The sequence below is a fragment of the Xiphophorus maculatus genome, chromosome 19 (assembly GCF_002775205.1).
Source record: "Xiphophorus maculatus strain JP 163 A chromosome 19, X_maculatus-5.0-male, whole genome shotgun sequence".
In the NCBI taxonomy this organism is placed as follows: domain Eukaryota; kingdom Metazoa; phylum Chordata; class Actinopteri; order Cyprinodontiformes; family Poeciliidae; genus Xiphophorus; species Xiphophorus maculatus.
In genome coordinates, this window is record NC_036461.1 from 4686101 (window position 1) to 4711513 (window position 25413).

The 25413-nt window shown below is 36.6% G+C and overlaps 2 protein-coding genes across 2 annotated transcripts; one reads left to right on the forward strand and one right to left on the reverse strand.

The window, feature by feature from the left end:
* Positions 1-1793: 1793 nt before the first annotated feature.
* On the reverse strand, positions 1794-13306 carry ptafr (platelet activating factor receptor). Its single transcript, XM_023352253.1, has 2 exons — positions 13051-13306; positions 1794-4960 (listed from the first exon to the last, which is right to left on the reverse strand). The coding sequence occupies exon 2, from the start codon at positions 4949-4951 to the stop codon at positions 3827-3829; it is 1125 nt and encodes a 374-aa protein (XP_023208021.1). The 5' UTR covers positions 4952-4960; positions 13051-13306; the 3' UTR covers positions 1794-3826.
* Positions 13307-14703: 1397 nt separating this feature from the next.
* LOC111612144 (fatty acid-binding protein, adipocyte-like) lies at positions 14704-19413 on the forward strand. Its single transcript, XM_023352267.1, has 4 exons — positions 14704-15360; positions 18639-18885; positions 18970-19075; positions 19294-19413. The coding sequence occupies exons 2-4, from the start codon at positions 18715-18717 to the stop codon at positions 19308-19310; spliced, it is 294 nt and encodes a 97-aa protein (XP_023208035.1). The 5' UTR covers positions 14704-15360; positions 18639-18714; the 3' UTR covers positions 19311-19413.
* Positions 19414-25413: the final 6000 nt, after the last annotated feature.

A 25413-nucleotide genomic window follows, 5' to 3' on the forward strand; every position in this document is an offset into this window, starting at 1 on the left:
AAAAATGACTTGGGTTGTTTTTTTTCCAAACAGTAGAAACCTACATCAAACTACAAAAATGTGCAAAATGTGAATTTTGCATAATACATCCCCTTCAAGAAAAAGAAAATCTAAACCAAAATGGATCAATGTTAAAATGTAGATGAGATTTGTTTTGTTTGAATGGTGCATGATCCAACGCATTTTACCCCAGGCTAAAAATATTCAAGAACAGGTAAGAAACACTCTATCATTTGGGAATGGATTTTAAAAAGATTGTCAAAGGCTTTGAGACTCATGCAAACTATAATAAGCACCACCTCAGGTAAGATCAGAGGTCAAAATAATACAATTAAAATAATAATAAAATAAAGCATAATAATAATAAAAAAGAGAGACGGGGGAAAAGACCAAGAACACCAAGCCCTGTTTCATAACAAGTCATATCAAGGTACTTTGCACTTGATCCTGTTTTTCCCCGACAAGAGTGTCAAGATTTAAAAAGCCTTGTTGAAGATTTACATGGTTATCTATGATAAAAGTTATAAAAATGCTTATACAGCTCTGGAAAAATTAAGAAACCACTTCAAATTACCAGTTTCTCTAATTTTACTCTGTATAGGTTTATGTTTGAGTAAAATTAACATTGTTCTTTTATTCTATGAACTATTGGCAACGTGTCTCTGAAATTCCAAGCAAAAATTTAGCATTTATTTGCAGAAATTTAGAAATGGTCAAAATAACAAAAAAAATGCAGTGTTTCAGACCTCAAATAAAGCAAAGAAAACAAGTTCATATTAATTTAGAAACAACGATACTAATGTTTTAACTTAGGAAGAGTTCAGAAATCAATATTTGGTGGAATAACCAGGAGGTTTTCAATGGGGTTCAGTACAGTGGGCTCTTAGTTTTTTCCAGATCTGTATCTTTTTATGTCCTTCTGTTTATAAAACTTCAACATTCTAAGGAAGAACAAAAATACTGCAGAACGCAGCAACTAAATATAACGTGTGACGTTAATGTGCATAGTTTTATTAGCATGTTACCAATGTACAATCTCTTACAAACATGTTTTTAACCATTGAACTATTTCACATGTTTTCACATTATAGCCACAGAACATGTATAGCACTGGCAGATGGGAAATGAGACATGGTTTCAAATTACTTAGAGACAAACTGAAGCATACAGCATGCCTTAATACATGCTTCAAACGTCATTGTACAATAAATAAAGTCCATCTGAGTGTAATTTAGTAAAAGGTCGAGCTGTTCTGTGAGAACATTTGGGACCAAACAGGATCATGAAGACCAAGGAACCACAACCAGCTCAAGGAGGAAGTTGTAGAGAAATTTAAACCAAGATTAGATTAAGGAGCGGAAAGAGAATGTTACAACTGCAAAACTACCAAGATATGTTGGTCCACCTAAACTTAGCATATCCAAAGCAAAGCGTGGTGTTTGCAGCACCATGCCAAGGGGATAGAAATGGCCAACATGTCTCCGAAATTCCAAGCAAAAATTTAGCATTTATTTGCAGAAAATTAGAAATGGTCAAAATAACAAAAAAAAATGCAGTGCTTTCAGACCTCAAATATCAATTTAGAAACAACGATACTAATGTTTTAACTTAGCGAGAGTTCAGAAATCAATATTTGGTGGAATAACCAGCAGGTTTTCAATGGGGTTCAGTACAGTGGGCTCTTAGTTTTTTCCAGATCTGTATTTTTTATGTCCTTCTGTTTATAAAACTTCAACATTCTAAGGAAGAACAAAAATACTGCAGAACGCAGCAACTAAATATAACATGTGACGTTAATGTGCATAGTTTTATTAGCATGTTACCAATGTACAATCTCTTACAAACATGTTTTTAACCATTGAACTATTTCACATGTTTTCACATTATAGCCACAGAACATGTATAGCACTGGCAGATGGGAAATGAGACATGGTTTCAAATTACTTAGAGACAAACTGAAGCATACAGCATGCCTTAATTCACGCTTCAAAAGTCATTGTACAATAAATAAAGTCCATCTGAGTGTAATTTAGTAAAAGGTCGAGCTGTTCTGTGAGAACATTTGGGACCAAACAGGATCATGAAGACCAAGGAACCACAACCAGCTCAAGGAGGAAGTTGTAGAGAAATTTAAACCAAGATTAGATTAAGGAGCGGAAAGAGAATGTCACAACTGCAAAACTACCAAGATATGTTGGTCCACCTAAACTGAGCATACCCAAAGTAAAGTGTGGTGTTTGCAGCACCATGCCAAGGGGATAGAAATGTTCAGATGGATGGAGGTAAATACAGGGCAAAAACAACCCGTTGGAGCTGCAAAATGCAGGAGAGGGAAGGGAAAGTTCACCTTAAAGCTGGACTATTCAAATTCAAATTCAAAAATACTTTATTAATCCCAAAAGGAAATTAAATATGACCCTAAACATACAGCCAGAGATACAATGGATAGTTTAGATCAAAGCATTTTAGGTGATATAATGGTCTAGTCAAAGTCCAGACCGAAATCCAATTAAGATGTAAAAATTGATGCTCACAGATGATCTCCTTCCAATATCATTGATGATTAAAACACTGTTTGGCTGTTTTCAGGTTTACATTGTAATCCAATGACCGAATTCTTCAACTGCCACAGTGCGCACTCTAGCAACAGTCGTTTTTTCAAATTTGACAGATTTTTCACAAACACAGTGCTGCTTTTCTTATAAATTACACTCTACATAAATAAATTATGCATCAAACGAAGCCACAGGAATCTGGTTTAAGGGAATATAAACATCATTGCCGTATGTTTTAGGGTTTTCTTTAAAACAATCCCCGAGTTCAGTCACCCCTTCCTCATCATTGCTCCATATAAACTATTTTCACCTTCCTTAAACTTCCTGTAACTCCATCTTACCCGTCAGCTTTCTTCAGCACCTTCTGGGGATTTCATTCTTGTGGCTGTTTCACAAGAAGCAAATGTTTTAGTTGGAGTGAAAGCTGCTGCTACAAACCATTGCCACACAGGGGTCTGAAATCAGAGACAATCTGTACCATCTGCATTCCAATGAAATACATTACATCTTGTGATTATAATACAACAAATTCAAGGAGTTTTAATGCTTTTAAAAGATATAGTAAAACCAGAACTACACTATTAACTTAAATAATAAAGTAGAAAAACACAAAACTTTTTCCATCAACAGAAAACCTTAGTTGTGCAGTTTTTTGGCAACAGCCTGCGCTCAAGGTTCAAGGTTGGAACATTTCAGTGGAAATTTAATAGCTGCAGCTGCAGCTTGTTACAACAACAAAGAAAAGATTAAAATTGGTTAAAAAAATAAAAATAAAAATAAAATAAAATAAAATAAAAAATTGAAGAGAGATAAGACATGCTGATAGACAAGTCTAAATAAAAATAATTAATAAGCAGCAGCTTTTTACATTCCAGGAGCATTTTTCTGTTATCTGATTGTTGCTTTACGGCTGCAGTCATACATTTAGCGAACCCAAATGTGGGCCAAGATTCAGTGCCTGGCAGTGAAGTAACAGTAACAGTAACAGTTAGAATATTGCACCAAAGTATGAGAAGACACAAGGCAAAGGCAAAAAAACAACATATGAAAATGTTCAAAAATATATGGAAAATTACAAAAAATAAGTAGAAAAACAGATATTAGGTATTTGGTCAAATGAAGCTTGGTGTGAAGGAACTATAAAAAAAAGAACAAGTTGCAAACATTAAAACTCAACAGAAAGGTAAACAAAATCAGTAAAGTCCAGTTCAGTATGAGACACGTCCCAATAAAGACACCCGTTCTCATGTGTTCTTGTGTCTATCAATGAGTTATTCCTCGCCCGGCTGTGGCTGGATACTCGGAAGTTTCTGGCTGTGGTTCCTGCTGTCCATGGATAGTTGGATGTTCGCTGAGTGGGAGCAAGCCTCCCCTCTAGATAACTTTTTGATGTGCTCCACAATGAATCTCCTGAACTTCCTTGTGGCAAAGAAATACACCACAGGATCCAGGATACAGTTGACGCCCATCAGAACCAAAGTGATCTGATGGGCGTCGTTGAGTGCCTGCCGTGTGTCCTGGCTCCAGTTTATGTGGCCCCAGCCCTCCTTTATATCCAGCACAGCCAGCACCCAGGGGCCCTGGACGACGTGGTGGGGCATAAAGCACAACACGAACACCCCCACCACCGCCAGGAGCAGCTGGAGAGCCCTCCTCTTCACCCCTCTGGCCTTATTGGGCCTTTTAAACGTAGACGTAAGCGTCCTGTTGGACTTGATTGTGTCAGAGAAAGCCACTGACTGAGGTGTACTCTGAGAAAGTAAGTTTCGGGCAATAAGGAAATTGCACACGACAACAAGAAAAAACACAAGAAAAAACATCGCGATTATTACGAAATGCGTAGTTGCCACTTTCCTCTTCTCGTCCTCCGTTTGATTGTGGTACCCCTCGAAGCATCGAGTTACATTTCCATCATCGTTGGTACCCGGTGAAGTGAAGGAGGGGATTGACAATAAAATGGTAAACGCCCAGATTACGACACATACGATGATCCCACGACGCCTGTGGTCCGACGAGGCTGCGTCCAAAGGCCGAGAGACCGCCCAGTACCGGTTGAGGCTGATCGCTCCGAGGAACAGGATGGTGCCGTAAGTGTTGATGAAAAATAACGATCCTGCCAGCTGGCACATGAAATCCTGGAAGACCCAATCCCCCTTACGCCTGTAGTACCCAATCCAGAAGGGTAGCGAACAAACAAAAAGGAGGTCAGCGATGGTCAGGTTGGTCATGTAGATGCGTATTTCTCCCATGGCCTTTGCTTCACGGAGACACCGCAGAACGAACAGCACATAAAGATTGGAGAAGAAGCCCACAATAAAGATGATGCTGTACACAACTGGGAAGAGCATGTAGCGAAACTCCGAATCCAGAAAGGTCGAGCTGGTCTCTGTACCCATCGTTTCTACCTGAGGGAGAGAAAATAGAACATGAATAGCATGAAGCAGTTCAACGACAAGAGAGTAAAACAGCAACTGGTTCGAGAGTTATTTTGAGGTTTTTTTCAGGATGTGAAAGTTAAGTATGTCAGCAAGTTCTAAAAATGTTGAGAAGACAGTGAGGAAAGTGACTTTCTGGTTATGAGTCAGGGCCGTGCAAACAGAAGGAGCCAGAGGTCAACGCTAATAATCGAGAGATGAAATAGTAGCTGTTCAATCAAGCAGATGTGCTCTAATAGATTAAAACTGTTTTTTCCTAGAATGCTTTTTGCTCTCACAACTAAAAATATGGGTTCTGTTTGAAACAAATATATAATTTTACATTTGCATCTGAATAGAAACATATTTCTATTGACTTTCTAACCTTTTATTATTTTTATTATGATAAAGCCTAATTTCTTAGTGTTATTGTTGCTGTAATTATTAGATTTATAATTAGCATTTTAAACATTTATGTTGCTAATTTCTTTTTAGTTTTTGTGTCTTCATCTAAACATGTATTTGTGATTTATTAACGTTAACATAATAAACTTAACAAAATCTTGAATTTAATAGTGATTTGCACCACTAATCATCTCATTTCAATTGAAATGTGAATAGTTTGAGTCTTGATATTTCTTTTGAATCACGTTAGCTGCAGCTGCTTTTATAGAGAATAATATTTTTGAGTTTGTTTGTCACAGCTGCAAAATGAAAACAAATCTGTATGAATGCAGTATATACAGTGGTGTGAAAAAGTGTTTGCCCCCTTCCTCATTTCCTGTTTTTTTGCATGTTTGTCACACTTAAGTGTTTCGGAACATCAAACCAATTTAAAAAATAGTCAAGGACAACACAAGTAAACACAAAATGCAATTTGTAAATGAAGGTGTTTAGTATTAAAGGAGAAAAAAAATCCAAACCATCATGGCCCTGTGTGAAAAAGTGATTGCCCCCCTCGTTAAAATAGATTATAACTGTGGTTTTTAACACCCGAGTTCAATTTCTCTAGCCACACCCAGGCCTGATTATTGCCACACCTGTTTTCAATCAAGACATGACTTAAATAAGAGCTGCCTGACACAGTAAAGTCCACCAAAAGATTCTTAAAAGCTACACATCATGCCGAGATTCAAAGAAATTCAGGAACAATTGAGAAAGACAGTAATTAAGATCTATCAGTCTGGAAAGGGTTATAAAGCCATTTCCAAAGCTTTGGGAATCCAGCGAACCACAGTGAGAGCCATTATACACAAATGGCAAAGACATGGAACAGTGGTGAACCTACCCAGGAGTGGCCGGCCGCCCAAAATCACCCCAAGAGCGCAGCGACGACTCATCCAAGAGGTCACAAAAGACCCCACAACAACGTCCAAAGAACTGCAGGCCTCACTTGCCTCAGTTAAGGTCAGCGTCCATGCCTCCACCATCAGAAAAAGACTGGGCAAAAATGGCCTGCATGGCAGAGTTCCAAGAAGAAAACCACTGCTGAGCAAAAAAACATTAGAGCTAGTCTCAATTTTTCCAAAACACATCTTGATGATCCCCAAGTCTTTTGGGAAAATATTCTGTGGACCGATGAGACAAAAGTGGAACTCTTTGGTAGGTGTGTGTCCCATTGCGTCTGGCGTAAAAGGAACACTGCATTTCAGAAAAAGAACATTATACCAACAGTAAAATATGGTGGTGGTAGTGTGATGGTCTGGGGCTGTTTTGCTGCGTCAGGACCTGGAAGACTTGCTGTGATAAATGGAACTATGAATTCTGCTGTCTACCAAAGGATCCTGAAGGAGAATGTCCGACCATCTGTTCGTGAACTCAAGCTGAAACGAACTTGGGTTCTGCAGCAGGACAATGATCCTAAACACACCAGCAAGTCCACCACTGAATGGCTGAAGAAAAACAAAATGAAGACTTTGGAGTGGCCTAGCCAAAGTCCTGACCTGAATCCTATTGAGATGTTGTGGTATGACCTTAAAAAGGCTGTTCATGCTCGAAAACCCTGTAATGTAACTGAATTAGAACAATTCTGCAAAGATGAGTGGGCCAAAATTCCTCCAGAACGCTGTAAAAGACTCATTCCAAGTTATCGCAAACGCTTGGTTGCAGTTGTTGCTGCTAAAGGTGGCCCAACCAGTTATTAGGTGTAGGGGGCAATCACTTTTTCACACAGGGCCATGATGGTTTGGATTTTTTTTCTCCTTTAATACTAAACACCTTCATTTACAAATTGCATTTTGTGTTTACTTGTGTTGTCCTTGACTATTTTTTAAATTGGTTTGATGTTCCGAAACACTTAAGTGTGACAAACATGCAGAAAAACAGGAAATGAGGAAGGGGGCAAACACTTTTTCACACCACTGTATATACTGCATGAATACATTAAATGATACATAATGATACTGATCTTCTTTTTAAATTCCAGAGAAAGGCTTTTACGTACAAAATGTTGGTAACTTATCATCATTGACAGGATGCAGACTTTGTTTCTTTCTTCTTTTACTCAGCTAACCACATAAAGACGACACATTTGTGCTGTATACCTTCCTGTCTAACTGTGCACTTCGCTACATTTAATCTTTTCAATCTATGAGGTTACTAGAACTGAACCTCAAAAAGCATCTTTTTGAGGTTCAGTTTCAAAACTGTTATTGACTATCGTCAATAACATTTTTCCTTTAACACAACTTCTTTATTATTTCTCGACGGTACAACACAAACTCTCACACATTTGAAATTTTACTCAAAAGTGAAACATATGGTTTACTTCTGAGACTAAACCCAAAATCAGACAGAGATTATCTACTATCAAAGTCGGACCAAAGCGATATATCAAATCGCAATAGTCGTTGCATCATATTTAAATTGTCCTGGATTCACATTCTACATACAAGTCACATATTTTGATTTGTGTGTTTGCTCTTGAAACACACCATAAATAAAATGAAAATGAAATCATGGGAAAGAAAAGAGGAAGTTGATGTAGTCAAAGAAATGTGGGATCATTGTAGCACGCTTCCCTGATATCATCCAATATTTATGATAAAACCTCCAAGGGATTCAATCCAGAAAACCAACCATCAAATTATTACAATACCAGGCACTAAAACAGAATTACAAGAGGAAGCATTAAAACCTCCAAGTGGTTGTGGTGTTCAAAAAAACAGAAATTTGTTGAAAAGCGTTCTTACCACTCGTCTAATTTCTTGCAAAAGGAAAAGTGAATCTGGCTGTTAACCTCTATTAATTGAGAAGGAAGCAGGATGGCACGATGCATCAGTTTACCCTCCGGTTATCTGATCTCCAATAATAATTATTTTATTTCTGCTAAGTTCAGATTCTGGGTTTTGCTAATGTGCAGTTGGACTTGTAAATTTATATACCCGCGCAGAACAATTTCCAAAGAATGTAAACCAAAACATTTTTCTTCTCTCATGGTTTGTTGTTATTTTGTGTTGGAACCTGTTTCAGTAAAAACATTAGGAAATTATTAAAACTTTCAGGAGATTCTTCCAAACAGGCAGTTTGAGAAGGGTTAAGAATGACATGAACTGTATTAGATAACATGCTAGAATTATTTCCATAAGGTGACACAACATTTTCCTTCATAGCGTTCTGTGACGCCAGTACTATTTCTCAATGTCATGTGAAAATTGCAGTTTGTGTTTTTCCACCTCGGAAACTCTACCAGAGGATGTAAATTATTCACACTGCATGTCACACTTTGGTTGTGAACTTTATTGATTATAACAGATTATCACTGCTGCAAAGCAAAGATTATATACTTGTATTTTAGCAACCATATTTTGCTAAAATATAAACATAAATATATACTAACTATTCTAATCTGATTTTAAAAATGCAGCTTAAAGATATAAAATATACACAGACTCTAATGTTTGACTCACTAAATCTTTAAATTTTGGACGTGCCTAACCTGTAAGTTTACTTGGATTGCGTAATAAATGTATTTAGTCATCTCTGTCAGACTTATTCATCCCACATTCAACATGGACAACATCAAAAAATATATTTCAGTATAAAGATTTATTTTCAGCTTTCACTTTTTACAACTGAGGTTAGTTTTAAATGTTAGAAAGCAAAATTTTTTCTAAGCATTTTAAGGTTATTTTGACCATGTCACATGGATGTTGATTAAAAAAACAGAATTGCTGAATTACGTTATATAGACTTGCACCATAATTATTCAAAAAATATTTCCTTTTAAAGGATACTTTTTTAAAATATGTTTAACCGACTCAGTTAAGTTACATTGTCTAGATGTTTGTGTCGTTGGTTTAACTTGCCTCAATTTATAGGATGAAAAATCTGCCATCAATTAAATTGAGTTGATCAAATTGGTTGTTTTTATCAGTGTAGCTATTTGGTCTGAAACACTGACTGTGACAAAATGTTAGCAAAAATTATTTTTTTCCAATCAGGGAAAAAAATCTACAAAGTTTTTTTCCCTTTTATAAAAAAAATGTGTTAAACATTTCTAAACAACTGATTACTGTGTCACATACTTTTGTGGGGACTTTTGGAGCCATTGTACAATACATGCATAATTTTAATAGGTATTTTGTTCGCTAATTATGAAATGACATCAAACTTAGATAATGTTCAATATCAATGATGTATGACTGCAGTAGTTATGTTCTGCCTTGTGAGTACAGCTCACTCTCTGAACAACAAGAAACATTTAATGGTAACATTGTCTTCATGTGCATTTTTCATTTTCTCCCCCATTCATCAACTGTTTTGTTAGAGAGAATCGGAAACCACCAAGTTGGATGAGTTCATCTCTGCCGGGTCAAAATCATAGTTTCATAAATTAGTCACTGTTTTCTCACTGCTTACTCACTTAAAACTCGCTGTTTAAACCATAACAAAACGTTTAAACTGACAGTGACTCCCTTTTTAAAACTTACTGGGTAAATGTTGGGACTGAAAGACATGAAATCTACTTTAGCAGCAAATTATGTTATTAATTTTAGCTGAATAAACTAGAGTTTTTATGTCAGCACTTAAAAAACTGAAAGAAGAAAAAGACAGGAGTGGGAACTGTTTCCCAGAATGCTTAGCGGGACGTTTCTGTATTTCTATTTCAAACTATCTCTAAAGAGCTTGAAATAGAGATGATCATGATCAAGGGGTTGGTACTATTCTATAACAAGAAAAAAACTGGTTTTATTGACAGATTTGATTCAGTTTTAGGGCCGTTGTTCTTTTTTGTAGATTTGCAGGAAAGCTATGATGCCTGGACACAAATTTGATGGAGTTTATTAGTTTCCTGCATAATGGGATTTGTAGTTTTGTCACAGCATAATAACACCTGAATTATCCATCTAAAACCCCAAAACACCAATTCTTATCTACAGGAATTGATCAAAAAAATTATAAATAAATGACCAGTGTTGTATAAAGTACTGAAATCTCAGAGTCAAGTAAAAGTATAAGTACCTCTCCAAAATATGACTTTGGTAAAAGTCCAAGTCACTGACTGAAATGTTACTTGAGTTAAAGTCTTAAAGTATCTGAAACGTCTTGTACTCAAGTATGGAAATTACTGTAAAAATGGATGTACTCAAGTAATGTATTGAAAAGTACAAGTAAAAAGTAAAACAAGGCAAATGCAGTTTGAATGACATTTTTTATATTTTGGTAAACTTGTCAAATACACTTAAAATAATGTACACAACCAAGTGCAGGCAAAATTAAACCTGCTAATAGATAAACCTGCAGGCATCGTTTAGTTAAGAAAATTAGGTGCTTTACCTATAGCACAAGGTTAACTTAACCTGCTTTACAACTGATTATTATTCGTTAAATTTAGTCTAAATTGCTGTCGCTATGGCTTCTGTCCCCCTTGAACAGAGGAGTCTAGGTAGCCTGCTACAGTCAACATTAGGCCTCAGCTAAATACACCACGTATGGAACTGAAACGATGCCAAACAAAGTTCATTTATACAGGTAACGTTATGCTCAAGATTTCACAATAGTGCCTAGTGACCAAGCTATAGTTACTGACACAGGAGGATTATAACCATTTCATAAGAAGTTACCTCGATGTCTTTCTTCAAGTGGGACGGGGAGTTTTTGTAAGATAGAATTTCCACATCTTCGGGCAGGAATAACATAAACTGCATGCGGTACGACAAAATCTTTAACACCCATGAAAGAGTGTATTGTGTTTAAATAAGGCCATGGGCTCTCATCACCAGCTGGTGGTTCCCCTGGAGCCACCAGCAGTCGCTGTGGCCTCCGTCTCCTCCTCCATGTGGCTGCTGCTGATTGCGAGACTTGCTTTGTGTTTAATGGGAGAAGCGAAACAGGTGTATCCTGTTGGTGGTGATGAACAAGCCCAGGCAAGCAGGCTACCAACTTTGTTGCAGTCAATCAGTAGGTGGGGTCAAAACACTTTGTTTCTCTCTCTCGCTTTTTTGTAACGAGTAACTAAACCACACATTGAAAATGTATCGGAGTAAAAGTACGCAATTAAGTTCGGAAATATAGTGAAGTAAAAGTGAAAGTCATCCAAAATGTTCATACTCGAGGAAAGTATGAAGTACTCTGAAATATACTTAAGTAAAGTAGTGAAGTGTTTTTACTTCGTTACTATACAACACTGTAAATGACAGCACATTACAAGAGATAGCTAAAACCAATAGTGTGTAAAATCAGGGAATATTTAAGATTACTTTTTAAAACCTTACAGAAACCCTGTGTATAGCTTTTGAATGCTCCTTTAAAATTGGACTGTTTCTTAAAATGTGGTCCACTAGTCACAGACAATGCAGAGGTAAAGTAAAGTAAACAATTTTCAGTACCTGGATAAAGAGGTTCAAGACTCTTACATGAGTCTTATATGAGTAAGAGTCTTGAATTGTTTTGGCCATGAGTTCTTGGCCAAAAAAATTCATTAGCTAAACTGCTAAATATACTGTAGGCATACCATATTATAGTTTAAATGTATGCTAATGAGAAGACAGTATTAGTCACTGAAATCACTGTCCTGTCTGAAGGTCCAGTAATTCCCCGGCTTCAGCTTCCTCACAGAGAGCGGGATATTTTCCCACTGTGATGCTTGAATCCATCTTGTCCTCCACATGCTGTAACATTCCAGTGCCAGAAGAAGCAAAGCAGCTCCAGAGCATCACAAAGCCACCACCATGCTTCACTACAGGCATGGCGTTCTTTTGAGATTTGTTTCATGCTTTAGCGTTTAGCATGTGCCTCAATGTTAAAGCTGAAACTTCAGCCACCAAGTCCTGCAGGTGTGATGGAGTCACTCGAGCCTTTGTTAACTTTATGCATCTTTTTCCTTATTTGTGATCCAAAAGGTAGTGATCTGTTTTCTCAACTTCCTGGACTTTTCTTTTGGCTAACCTGACATGCAGTGAGATGCAGTAGTTGAGTCATATCTCAAACCAAATGTGATCAAATGTGTGGTGCTATAAAGACACTGCAGCGATAATTTAGTGGTGAATTTTGCACAAAAAAAAATCACAGTTCCGACTTCTGCCAATAAACCTGTCAGAACCTGTGAGTAATTTAATTCATGTTTTATTCTGTCTCCGCCTGCCACTGGTCATAACCTTATGCTTGAGTTGATCCTTTACATTTTTTAAATGCTATGAGACACCCTGTGTCTGGTGTTATGCTCTAATAAATCCATATTTAGCTTTAACAAACAGCAATGTTTACTTCATTTTTAGATAATAAATTTGACCGATATTGCTTCTGTTCTGAGCTGAAACCAATAACTTGGTTGATTTGTGGGTTAAAACAGTGAAACAATCAGGTATTCTAGGCGCAATACCCCCAAAGTAAAAGTTAAGACAAACTGCGTTGCTTCGGTTTCAAGACATTTGAGGTAGCTCTTGAGAAATTAACATCACGACGCCAAACGTCTGCATGAATAAACAGTCATTACAAATAATGACTTACTCTGAGTCAGGAGAGCTCGACTTTATTGCGTCTACTTATATATCTCTGTTTATCTGAGTTAATATGGATTTAGTTGATCCACAGACTTCTGTTTTTATACTGATACAAAGAAAAACGATGACATTACTTACCGTTCAGCTTCTTTTTCTCTCTGGATGACACCGACACCTTTCCGCGGATATGAGTCTCCCGGAGCGGCTCCTTCAGCTGCGTCGGGGGAGTGTCCGTCAGTGCGCGTAAAGAGACTTTCTGCGAAGGAGGAGGAAATTCCCACATGACCCAATTGATCTCGAGTCCAAAAAACTATTAAGATGCCCAGGTTGTTGCAAGGCTGGAAATCTTAACCTGGTTTTCATTTCCCCCTTCACGGAGACACGGACTTATTTTTCCGCTGAGGAAAAGAAAACAGGAGGACCGTCAGAATATCGTGCTAAACTTCTGCGTAAAAGCATTTCTGCTTCAGATATGAAGCAGAAAGATTGTCAGAAACAAAAGATTATTTCTGACAATCTTTGTTGTATCTGCATTTGTTGAAATACAACAAAAAAACGGCAGAAGTTTTAATTTGTAGTGATATTCTTCATATAAAAACAAAATGCCAAAAGAATTTGTCAATTGTGTTCCCATTTCGCTTTATTTATTTATTTATTTGTTTGTTTTATTATTCTTGATTATTCAATAGTTATTTATTAGCATTAAATGTTGGTATTATAGCTGCTTCTGTACCTTTTTTTTAACGATGGCTGGCCTACTTTGCCTTCTTTGCTATTTTTAACCTTTTATTTTAGCCTTTTACAATATTGTCACCTTTCTAAAATAATTGGAACCAAAAAAAATCACTACCTCTTTGTTTCAAAAAGATTTTCCATTAAAAAAAAAAGACGCTTGACAAAAAATAAATTGTCATGATTCAATTGTAATACTCTGCTCATTGGCCCATTAAAGTGAATTGAAAGTCTTGAAAACGTTGATATTTTCTGCACTTTTTGAAAGCTACCTTCTTTAACCTGGACTCCATTCAAGGTTTAAAGTCACTAGCCTTTGTTTTTTAATATCTACTATTGTTTAGCTAAAATTACTAAGTTTCTACCAATTTTTTACACTTCAAAAAGTGTTTATCTTTCTGCAAAGAAGAAGTTGATGTAGTAAAAACATTGCGTTTGCTACATCTGCTTCAGCTTATCTGCTGGTATTTCTTGTTTTAAAGTTTTTGTCATTTCATTTTGCATTTCAACAACTGTTTTAACACTGACCTAAACTTCAAATGCAATTTTTGGCTTCATTTTCTACTTCTTTTTGTCTTCGTTGCTTGCAGTTTCACATTTTAACAATTGATTTAACACTGACACAAGCTTCTTATGCAAATTTTAGCTTGACTTCTTCAACTTATCTTTCTTGTCTCTTTCTGCTGATCTTTGCAACTGTTTTGAACAAGTAATTGTGAGGTAACACAAAAAACAAGCAACGCAAACACACTTTTTGCGACTTTTACTTTTAGAAACACTGAAAGTCTGCAGAAAACTAAGTGACCGTCTTGCAGGGATAGTAACTTACTGGAATATGACGAGTCGCGGAGGGATTTCGAAACAGTGCAGGACTAAAAGTGCATAGGAGTGGCTGCATTCCTACATCTGAGCTGTAACTTCAGTGACTGAGTTTATGGCAGCAATGTTTCACAAGAGGCACTAAATCTCATCATCTCCCGTGTGGAAGGAGAGTACGCCTTTGAAGAAGATGCGTCATTCAGGAAGACATTTCTCTTTGTGACCCAGATGACTCAGAGGAGACAGAGCAGGCAGCAAGGGAGCAACTTTTCTTAAAAATCAACATTTTATAAATTGGTCTTCTTTTCTACATCAAGTAACAGGGAGGGTGGTAGTAACTCAGATGACTCCAGGACTCAGTGACTATTTTCTATTCTTCCAACATTTTATCAGCATTTCAACTCATTCTCCCTCCATTGTTTCAAAATAAAATTGAAATTACAAACATAGGGGACTAAATGGTATGGTCAAGAACGTAAGACCTATGGGACTTCATCTGCTTGATGCATGCATTTCCTGAGGTGAGGTTGCTTTTAGCCTTTGGAATACTGAAACATGAAGACTTGTATTTTATGCCACTTAGACCTTCCTGTAATGTTGTAGTTTGGCCGCCATCCAGAAGAGGGCGCCGCTGGCCATCCTTTAGCGGAGCCGTTGACATAGAAGCAAAGATGGCGGCCATATGAGACCGATAAAGAGAAGAAACGGTCTGAAAAGAGTCCGTTGTGGGATGCAAAGTGCACTTTAATCGGTTCTGTTTCGAGTTGTGAACATTCGACACGCTGCTAAGTTTCACGTTCATTCAGCCGAGCTGCTTAACAGAGCAGAGTCGGGTTGAAAGTTTTAAAATTCTTTCAAGAGCAACCACAAACGGTACTTCTGGATGAACATCTTGCTGTAAGTATTTCACATAGTTTATTCTTTTCTTTTTTTCCACCCAGTGGTTCCTGTTTTGTTATGTTTTATAAGTATGTCTAATTTTAATGTGAGAGAGCCACATTTTCTGTTTATTCAATCAGTGTTTAATACAACTGACAAAATATATAAAAAATATTCTGTTTGTTTTTCTGTTTTTATTCAGCTTATTATAAAAAAGTTAAGTAATTTATGCTATGGAAAGACGGTCGGCCCCCTTAATACAAGAGAAATCTCAGATTTTTAAGAAAATGCCCGCTTATCAATTAGTAGATTGATAAGATAAATTAACTTTAGATGAACTCATAAATCGAATTACATCACAAATTTAAATAATCAAATAAGTTATATTTATTTATTTATTTATTTATTTATTTGACTAAAATAAAACGTGAGATTGTGGGATATTAAATGTTCCACAAAAAATTGTGGTACAAAAACCAAAAACGTTCTCTTTCCTTACCAGGAAACATTAATTCACATTTTTAACAGCGCATCTGCTAGTATAATGCAGTGGCTTGTTGTTGGTATTTTCCTATTCAGTGGGGGTTTATTTTACATAAAAGTTTAAGTGATGGGTGTCATGCCACTAATGCCACAGGATCACAAGAGATGAAAAGAATTTGATGTTGCGTGTGACATTGGCGTGTCAGAGGTATGATGTGCTACAGAAGTATTTGTTTTTATATGTCTACAATTATTTACTTTTCAGGTTTTATAGGCACTTGGGATGTGTTAACCAAATTAAGCTTTTGTAACACTTGTACTTTTAGGAAATGAAACTTTTTATTGTGGTACATTCTTTATTTTAACCACAAGGGGGAGCCAGAGACTGAAAAGACATAGGTTGTAAGAGGAAACTGTAGTTTGAAAATGTGTTTACTTAGTTAAATAGTGATGGAGGGAAAAGAAAGATATTTTGTTTTTTGAGAAAGACCGGACTCATTAAGACAATTAGAAGAAAGGAAATGATAAGTAGAAACCAAGAGATGGCAATAATGCATCTCTTCAATCACTTGAAGAGATGCATTATTGTAAATCTATTTATAGTAAATCTATTTAAAAATTCTCCTGGTGTGCGCAGTTGCTGCAGGCCGAAGAATCTTAGCCATTATAATGACAAGAAAGGCAATTAAAAATTCAGGTTTCTATGTTCAAGTTTACAAAACTGCACTCCTTGTCCCACAATATAATTACCAAGCTTCATCTATTTATTCATCTTTTTAATTCTTCCAGATTTTTCCAGAATAACGGTGCACTCTCAGCCACGCTGCTTCCAGCTTGCTCTGTTTGTTCTGCAAACGTTCATGGTGACATTGTCAAACATTCAATCAGAGGATGATGGTGTGACTGACTTTTTGTCAAAGTGAATGAAAAGGAAAATATTCTATACTTTTCAGTAAAAATAACGCCTGTGGTGTTGCCGATCAACAAGCCTTCCACATTTAGCCAGTAGATTACAGATTAGGTTGTACAATCCTCATGTCATACATAACTCTCCTTGTGAATTTGGAGACTATTTGGTCTTGATCTACCAAAGTAAAGTGGGCACCCAAATAATTCAGCCATCTTAAATATTCCATCCCTTCTCCATAACATGGGATCAAATTAATTTCCCAGCAAGTCATTTACTCTTTCACCTCATATAAAGAACAGCAAGTCCTGTGGATTTGGAAAGATTTGCTCTTTACATGCCAAAGTTTAATGAGGGGAAATGAATATTTCAGCCATCTTAATTTGGTCCTCCATAACGGGGGAACAGCAAGTCGTTTATTTTATTTCATCCTGGGCATGGGGATTAGCTTGTGAAATTACTCCTAACTCATTTGTCCAAGGCTTCAGTGTGGCGTCTAATGAACGCATGAAGTCTACTGAGGATCTTAGTTTTTATGCAAATATCTACCTTTATTGAACAGTAAAATGCGGCTCATAACCAGAAGCGATACACGCAGTAAACACTGTCTACTCTAACATACATTTGCTATACTTACTTTATTAGTTTAATAAGTTTTATATTGAGAAGCGCTTCTTCTTCCTTAATTGTTATTTTGTATTATTGGAATTCTTTTTTTTAATTTAGGTTTTTAAAATGCTAAAGAATAATTCTTTGTTTGTCTGTCATCATTTTCTTGATTCTTGAGATGATTCTTGTTGGTCTTATTCCAAATCCCATTGCATAAAAATTTGTGCTGTAGCCCATTTAAACTTTTCTAATGAAAGTTTCACAGATAATATAACTAGGCCTGTCACTATAACAACTTTTGCTGTATTATAAATTGCCCCAGAAGTTATTGCGATAAACAATGTTGTTTTGAGACCATTTTCAAGTAACGTAATGGTAATGGCATAATAATAATGCAGGAAAACATTTTTAAAGATCAATAAACTGTAAATTCTAATTAACATTTAACATTATTTTAAATATACAAAATAAATGAACAAAGCAACAGAAACAAAAAATAAAATTAATTATGAAGTCTGTAAACAAAATTGTCATTCAAAAATAGGGATAGTTGAGAATGAAGAATTTTGTCATCCAGTTTTTGGTAGAAAGAGAAAGAAAGAGAAAATGACAAATCATGCAAATGGAAATCATTGCTCCTTTTAATTTATCATGTGATTAATTAATTTATTGCTTGTTGCGAGAGGCCTAAATGTAATTGTACATATATTTATAGCAAAATAAAGTTATTTTATTCTTACTTTTGCCTTGTCGGTCTTTAATGTCATTAATACAAGAGAACATTGTCTGCAAACGTCCATGGTGACATTGTCAAACATTCAATCAGCTGCGCAGTAGAGGATGGTGTGACTGACATTTTGTCAAAGTGAATGAAAAGGAAAATATTCTATACTTTTCAATAAAAATAACACTTGTGGTGTTGCCAAAATTAGGTTCTGTGTGCATTCACAAAGCGGACTATAGTCCACCAAAAAAAACTTCCTTTGGGTTAGTTTAACATAAACTCTGCAGTTTTTTGAATGTTTATATAGATGCAAGCAGACCAGCAAAGCCTCCAAAAGCCAGACATGAACTATAGCGCAAAGCATTCTGGGTAAATACAATCTAAGCAAAGGCGAGAGTACAATGCTAGCAGGAGAAACTGCTCGTATACTTTTTCCAACAACAGAAGAGGAATCCTACAAAAGCTAAAATCTGACGCCACTCCATTTCTGTTTATATTTTGTGAAGAAGGAAATTGCGCACATTTTTTCTCATGAAGTTTTTATGCCCTTTTCTTCAATATTTCTTTGTGCAGCGCCCCATCAGGAGAGGAAGGGAACAGGTTTTTCTAATGGTTTGGATTATTTGGTTATATTTGGTTGTTTATAGGTATGAAAGGTAGTTGTCAGGTAGCTGCCAGCTTAGCCAAGCCTAATCTGATCGTCACCCAGGATGAAGAGATTATTTCAGTAAAGGCTGAAAGCACTTTCAAAATGCACAAGATCAAGTTCAAGCTGAATGAAGAGTTTGATGAGAAGACACCAGACGGTCGTAAGGTAAAGGTGGGTAATTCTGTCATTAAATTATGTGCAAGATCCACATTAATAAGCCACCATATTTACACTTCAGTTTTTATTCCTCATTAGTCCAAGTTCTTCCTGAGGGATGGCAAACTTATCCAGGAACAGCGCTGGGATGGAAAGATTACAACGATGGAGAGAGAGATTAAAAATGGAAAGCTTGAAGTTGGAAGTAAGTGATTGATGCAAACTTTATTTAACTTGCAGCTCTAAAATCACTGCTACTCTTTAAAATATATTTCAACTTCAAATTAAATTGAACTAGTGAGGAAATGTGTTCTGAGGTGCAAAAATCTCAGCTATATTTAGTGAACCTTATGTTGTCAAACATGTTACACTTGTGGCAGACTAGTTTTAAAATAACTAATAGTTGGTCTTTTGTCTCAACAGAAATGCATTCTGGGTAAAGATGTTGCAACAAGGATCTATGAAAAGGAAGCATAACCTCCCCATTACCAAACAAATGCAATGTGTTTTTTAAGCTCCGAATAAAACCTGCATGTGATGCTACTTTCTACTCAGTTGTGGTTATTTAACACTGGCTTGTGTATTAATGCCTTGGAGTGTACTTTAGTTTAATCCTTTAGTTTAATTGAGCTTTCAAACCTACATATCACCACAAAACTGAACTGGAATGATAGCAAGAAATATGAGGGATTGAGAAGGAGTGGAAACAATCAACTAAGTAACAGACACCATATTTGATCTCAACATAAATTTCACTGAAGTGGGTTTGAAGCATGTTTTCTCTTATAACTGACGATCTCCCATCAGGCTAACCGAAGACTCTAAATTGTCCTCAGCTGTTGTACATGTATTGATGCTTGCCTTGTTTATCTCTGTGGTAGACTGGTCACTTGTCTAAGTTTCCTTGTATTTATCCCTATTTTGAACTGGAACAGAACTTGATCTTCAACAATGCTGCATTAGTACACAAGTACAGAGAAATATGCATTCCTACACACTGTTTTATTTCTGGTAGCAAATAAGACATGTTCTTGTTTTAGTACTAAGCTTTATGTGGTTTAAAAAGCAACACATTGCACAAGAAATCTCTAAAGACAGAACTGTATCATCAGTGAAGAGTAGCAGGTCCTCTCTTTGGCTTTTGCTCCGAGTCAAAGGAACTTTCCTAAACCTTTCTCTTGTTGGAAAAATTAATCTGGGACTTTAACCAATCATCAGATTTTTTCCAGTGAACATTGGAGTTAGCATGTCCTTTTGGTGAAAGATATATCTGACTGCTGTCTCGATAAAACTTTGGGGTATTTTATTGGCTTTTTATGGTTTTATGATAGACCTCCTGGGAAGGAAACATGACGAGGACTGAACTGCTATTAGGAAACAGAGTTGAGGCAACGTGTGAGACGTGTCACATTAAACAGCTAATTAGATATTCCTCCTACTTTTTCTTCCAATTGAGCTTTAGTGATTCACCACAATGCTTTGGAAGAGTGTTGCCCTTAGGCGTCAGTCTTACTCTGATGGTAAGTCTTGTTGTGAATCAGGTATAGAATTAGTGTTTATGTTTATTATCCACCTTATTCCTGTACTATAGGATTGATTGGTGATGCAAATGCTGGTGATAAAGTGGAAGTTACACCATAGCAGTTTGCTTTTATGGTGGTTTGATTCTTAACAATGTATGGCGAAGGGTATTTTTGAAGTATGTAGTTTGCATTTTGGCTAAATCTCTTTTTTTGTCTGTTTCCACACTTGCAGACATTTTTGTTGCACTGTTTGTGACTGCACCTATGATCTCATGAAGCCAAATGTGTAACTTTAACAAGCGTTTTTTGAACATAAATGCAAAGAAAAAATTATTCATGCAATATGTGGTTCAGCAAAAGTACTGTGAAAGATTTCTTATTCTTCCAACACTTAATGTGGCTTTTTGAAGGCCTAAAAATATTTAAAAACTCACCAAGCATTACTCAGAATTGTCCACTGCATGAAATGTTAGTGTTTTAATGGAATTAAAATTGGGCATGGCCAACTGCACTGCAGCGCCCCCTAATGTCAGTCTGCAATTTTGGGTCAAGGTTTCATTTCTGACTTTTCATACATGTCAAACTACAATAAACTGCTACAGTTGGGGTTTTGAGCTACTGGCTTCATATTTGGTCAGTATCCCCTATCGGCATGGGGGATTAAAAGTTATCAAAATCTTTAATTTTGTACATGCTGAAAGAATGGGGCCATGCCTCAAAGTTTGTCTCTTTTTTGAAATTTTCTAAATGTTGCAACTTTCAAAAAGGTATCTAATAATCAATGTTGTCATCTGCTGACATTAAAGTCCCTCTCCCTGAGAACAGGAAGTCACTTTTTGTTTCTTGGATAGGTTCATCTCTGACCCTCTTGACCAATCAACATGACATTGTCACAAGACGGATAATAAGTTGGTCTCATTTGATTTCGCTGGAAGGTGTGGTCATGGTGAAATCAAGTCAGCCATCATGCCATTGCCATATGTTTGATTCTAAGTTCCACATATTTCAGCTGATCTTCACCAAACTCGCTATGATCAGTCCTAATCCAACCCCCAGCAGGAATGCAGTCCAATATTTGGTGGGTGTGTCCTAATAACTCCACAGCGCCCTCTACAAATGTTTAAAAAAAATCAGCCCTAAGCGTCACTGTTACTGAGAATCATAAAATTCATTACATGTTTAACTTTTCAGGCCTTACGAAAAGTATGTTGGAGCTATGGCCAACTTCCAGAATGGAAGAGCCACCATTTTGTCTCTTACAAACATTTTATCTGAGTGAACTTGTACAGATTTTGAATTACAGACTTCTAAATGACTCGGCGCCATTTTAAGGAATTGGAGATCGAATGTTATTAAAAGCTTTTTACTACATCAAAGCATGTGGGTGTGGTCAATCCTCAAAATTTCACCATTTGCTATAAAACATCAAGGTGGAATAACTTCCACACACCAGGTCTCACCTGCATCAAACATTCTGGTTGTCATTACAGACCTGCACTGATCATACTCTTATGGTAGGTTGGTGACATCACTTTAGCCTTTTCGACTTCTGTCTGGTGACACAGGACAGGGTGGTCCTCCATCCATCTTTGAACAGTGACTGCTGACTGGACCGTGTGGCGACTTAGCTACGTTGCGCTTTGCATGTAGTTGGCTCTGAATACGTTTCGATTGGCACTAAACTGGACTTGAATGATTTGTCAACCTCTAAAGAGCCTGACAGGATTCCATTGGAATTGGACTCAACTGCGCCCCCTAGCTTATCTCTACAGCAGTATCTTCCTGATGCATCATTTGTTCTCCACCAAAAGTGTGTGTGTCATCATTGGTGTGGTAGCAGACTTTAGCCCCACCAATTCATAGAAGAAACAGGTTTAGTTGGTGACTCAATCAGCTTCTCCCAGTGTATAATAGAAGATTGAAACCACATCCACTAACCATTGATAGCCACACATGACATGTCCCAAAATCTACTGGAAGTCCTTGCCAAGCCTTCGCCATCAAACAGGAAGTGATAGTAACTCTTGTCTTGGTTGGATTTCTATTAAACTTTTAAAACTTGCTGCCGGAGCTTGGTGGTGACGGAGGAGTGAAGCACGCGACCCATATACGTCCTCGATGCGGCCATCATGGGTTCGAGTCCCATCCCCATTACCGCGTGTCTTCCCTCTCTCTCATTCCTGTCTGACCACTTTTGAATAAGGACCACTAGAACCGAAAAAGAAAACTTAAAAAAACAAACTTGCCCCTGTACCCGTACTGAAGTGGACTGAAGACAATATGGAAGATTCCCCAAATGTTCAGGCAGGCCATTAACATAAAATCAGTTTTGTCTGACTATCCGTAATTACATTCTATCCGGATTGGTAATTTAAGAACAGAGCGTTCTATAATCAGATAACAGTCCTGCTAACCTGTTTAAATTCTTAAACCACTTAATTTGTGGTTATGCCTTTTCTTTCTTAAGCTTTTCCTGCAGTCTTTCACTCATGCAAGGAAATGTTGTGTAGTTGTCTAGATCTGATGTGTCTTGAACTTAATTGATAAGGGCTCCCATTCAGTCAGTTACTGTACTTTTGTTGTTGTTGGCTCTTCGACAGCATGTTTCTGTTAGACCTGAAAGCTTGTTGGCCCTAGAAAAACAAAGCTTGTTGTATTTTAGATGACTTCTGAAGCTGTGCCATCCAGCTGTCAAGCCACTTCTTCACAAATAATAAAAGCCTCCATTTTTCTTTTGATTTAGTGTGACTGGTGAAAGGACGGGCGAGTCATTCGCTGACATCACTATGAAGTGAAAGTAAATCAAACTCTGATAAAGTTGCACTAACTTTTATCAAATATTGCTTTTACAGTTTACCTTTATTTTTATTTTTGCTGTAAGTGTGAATAGTAATTTTATGACAAAGTGGCATTCAAATTTTAATTACAAGAATAAATACAAAAATAGATTTTTAAATGAGGAGTTTCCTCATTAGACGCTAAAATTGTCCAAACCAACTTGAAGGACCATTTATTATTTTTTAGGTAACTTCAGGTATGACTGTGACTGAATGGCAGCAATAATAACCCCACAAGCACAAATATTTCTCTTGAAAATTTTGTTTATATGCTTTTTAAGGACCCGAGTCACATAAAGAATAAATAAAATAAAATGCGCACAATAACTGCATTAATTCATAGTTTAATATTTGTTGATACACTCAAGTAATTGGAGAAAATAGTAAAACAAATCATCTGGACAACTTTGAGGACTTTTAAACATCATTAATTGGAATTTATCATGTAAACAATAAATATAAATTCTTATTGTGTAAGAAATTCATCGTGATAAATGATAAACGATGCGATAAAAAATGCCCACCCGTATTTCTGATACTTTATCTTGCCATCAAACTGTTGCTTATTGACTCATCAGTCCCTTGTGGCGACTCTTGTCCTAGAAGTTTGCAGAGACAGACAAGAAATTGTTAAAAAAAAAAAAAAAAACGTCCAAACCAAGACGGATAAACTTGTTTGCATCTTGGACTCCACTAAGTTTCTTTTCTCTAATGTTAACTTTTAAGCTTTCAGTTGCTTTTTTCTAAGCTCCTTTTGTGAAGGAAAAATGCTCAGTTAAGTGAGTAAGTCATAAACTTTTGCAGCGTTACAGTTCCAGTGTTTCTACATGTGTGTTTACATGCAGGTTGGGTGTTTATCTAATCACAAACACAAACGGAAACTACACAACGGCAGACAAACAAACACTGCAGGTGACAGTTAAAACTAATCCAGGCAGTGAAATGCTGTGATTTCTCTGCTCCACCCCTGGGATGGATTGAGACAGAAGGTGTTGCTGGTTTAACTGGTCTGTGAACCAGTTAACATCGGCGCAGACTCTGCGCTTGCACAAAAAAAAAATTGTAACTCGTGATATGAAGCGTTGGAGAAACTGAAGTTCGAGCTCCAGAATTTGGAAAAGGTGTAAAAATCTGCTGGAGTAGCATCAAGAAAAAAGTAAATTATTAGCTACTGCATTATGTTTCGAAGCTTGGAGAAGATTTCAGAAGTATTTGCTGTCAAACAGGAAATAAAGCACATTTTTAACAAGCTGTGCTGCTTAAATTTCAACAAGTTTAGAAAAGAAAATAGATATTTTAATTCAGTTTGACTTACTGAAATTCTAAACTACGGTGATCCAACTTTTTAATCCATTTTTGTTAGTGTTACATCAGATAACTTTGTGTTCTGATTTTATATTATTCAGCCACAGTTAAAGTGACCGTAGGTTTTATTTTGCAGCTCTCTGTCATGTGTCCCTGGATCTCATCATCATCATCATCATCATCATCATCATCGTCGTCGTTAAGTCCCTCAGGCTGTCTTGGCCTTTGTTCAAGTGAAACTCTCCTGCTCTCTGTCTGGGCATGACGTTGACTTTTCTAGGCCGACTTCTCCCACATTGTGGCGTTTGCACCGCACAGCAAAGCTCTAAAATAAACCACCACGAATTTGCTTCTCAATAAATTACATTTCAGAGACATTTTCAGCTGTGACGACTTGGAGAAAATTAAGGTAAGTGCCTTCAAAAGAAGACGGAGAAGAAAAAAGATCACAGTAAGAGGCAAGTTAACGGTTGGCCTACAAACAACAGAAACTGCAGCAGGTACAAACATGCCTGCCTGTATCACTGCACAGAAATCAAATGTGACTGTGTGTTTCAGTGCTTAAATGCCTTACGCACTTTCCTAGTGCATAATTTTCATCTTGGTCTCCTTTAATCACAGAAATAAGAAATGGTTTAACTTTGAATAAAGTTTTCACATCATCTCCAAACCAACTGGAATGAATTTTTTACTTTACGTTCAGCAGGACGCATTGACACTGGTCAAAAAATTATGTTTTAATTCAGATTTAGAAGGTTAGTAACTAAGTTATACAAAGTTTTAGTTTGTAAAGTTTTAAAACAACAATGTCTAAAAAAAATGTATTCACCCCTTTTGATTATTGCTTTTATAAATCAATCATGATCAACAAAATTTGG

Bases quoted from the DNA above. Each gene is read 5' to 3' on its own strand.
- ptafr (XM_023352253.1), bottom strand. From the start codon at position 4,951: ATGGGTACAGAGACCAGCTCGACCTTTCTGGATTCGGAGTTTCGCTAC.
- LOC111612144 (XM_023352267.1), top strand. From the start codon at position 18,715: ATGAAAGGTAGTTGTCAGGTAGCTGCCAGCTTAGCCAAGCCTAATCTG. The intron at 18,886-18,969 runs GTGGGTAATTCT...ATTCCTCATTAG, and splicing joins CAGACGGTCGTAAGGTAAAG to TCCAAGTTCTTCCTGAGGGA.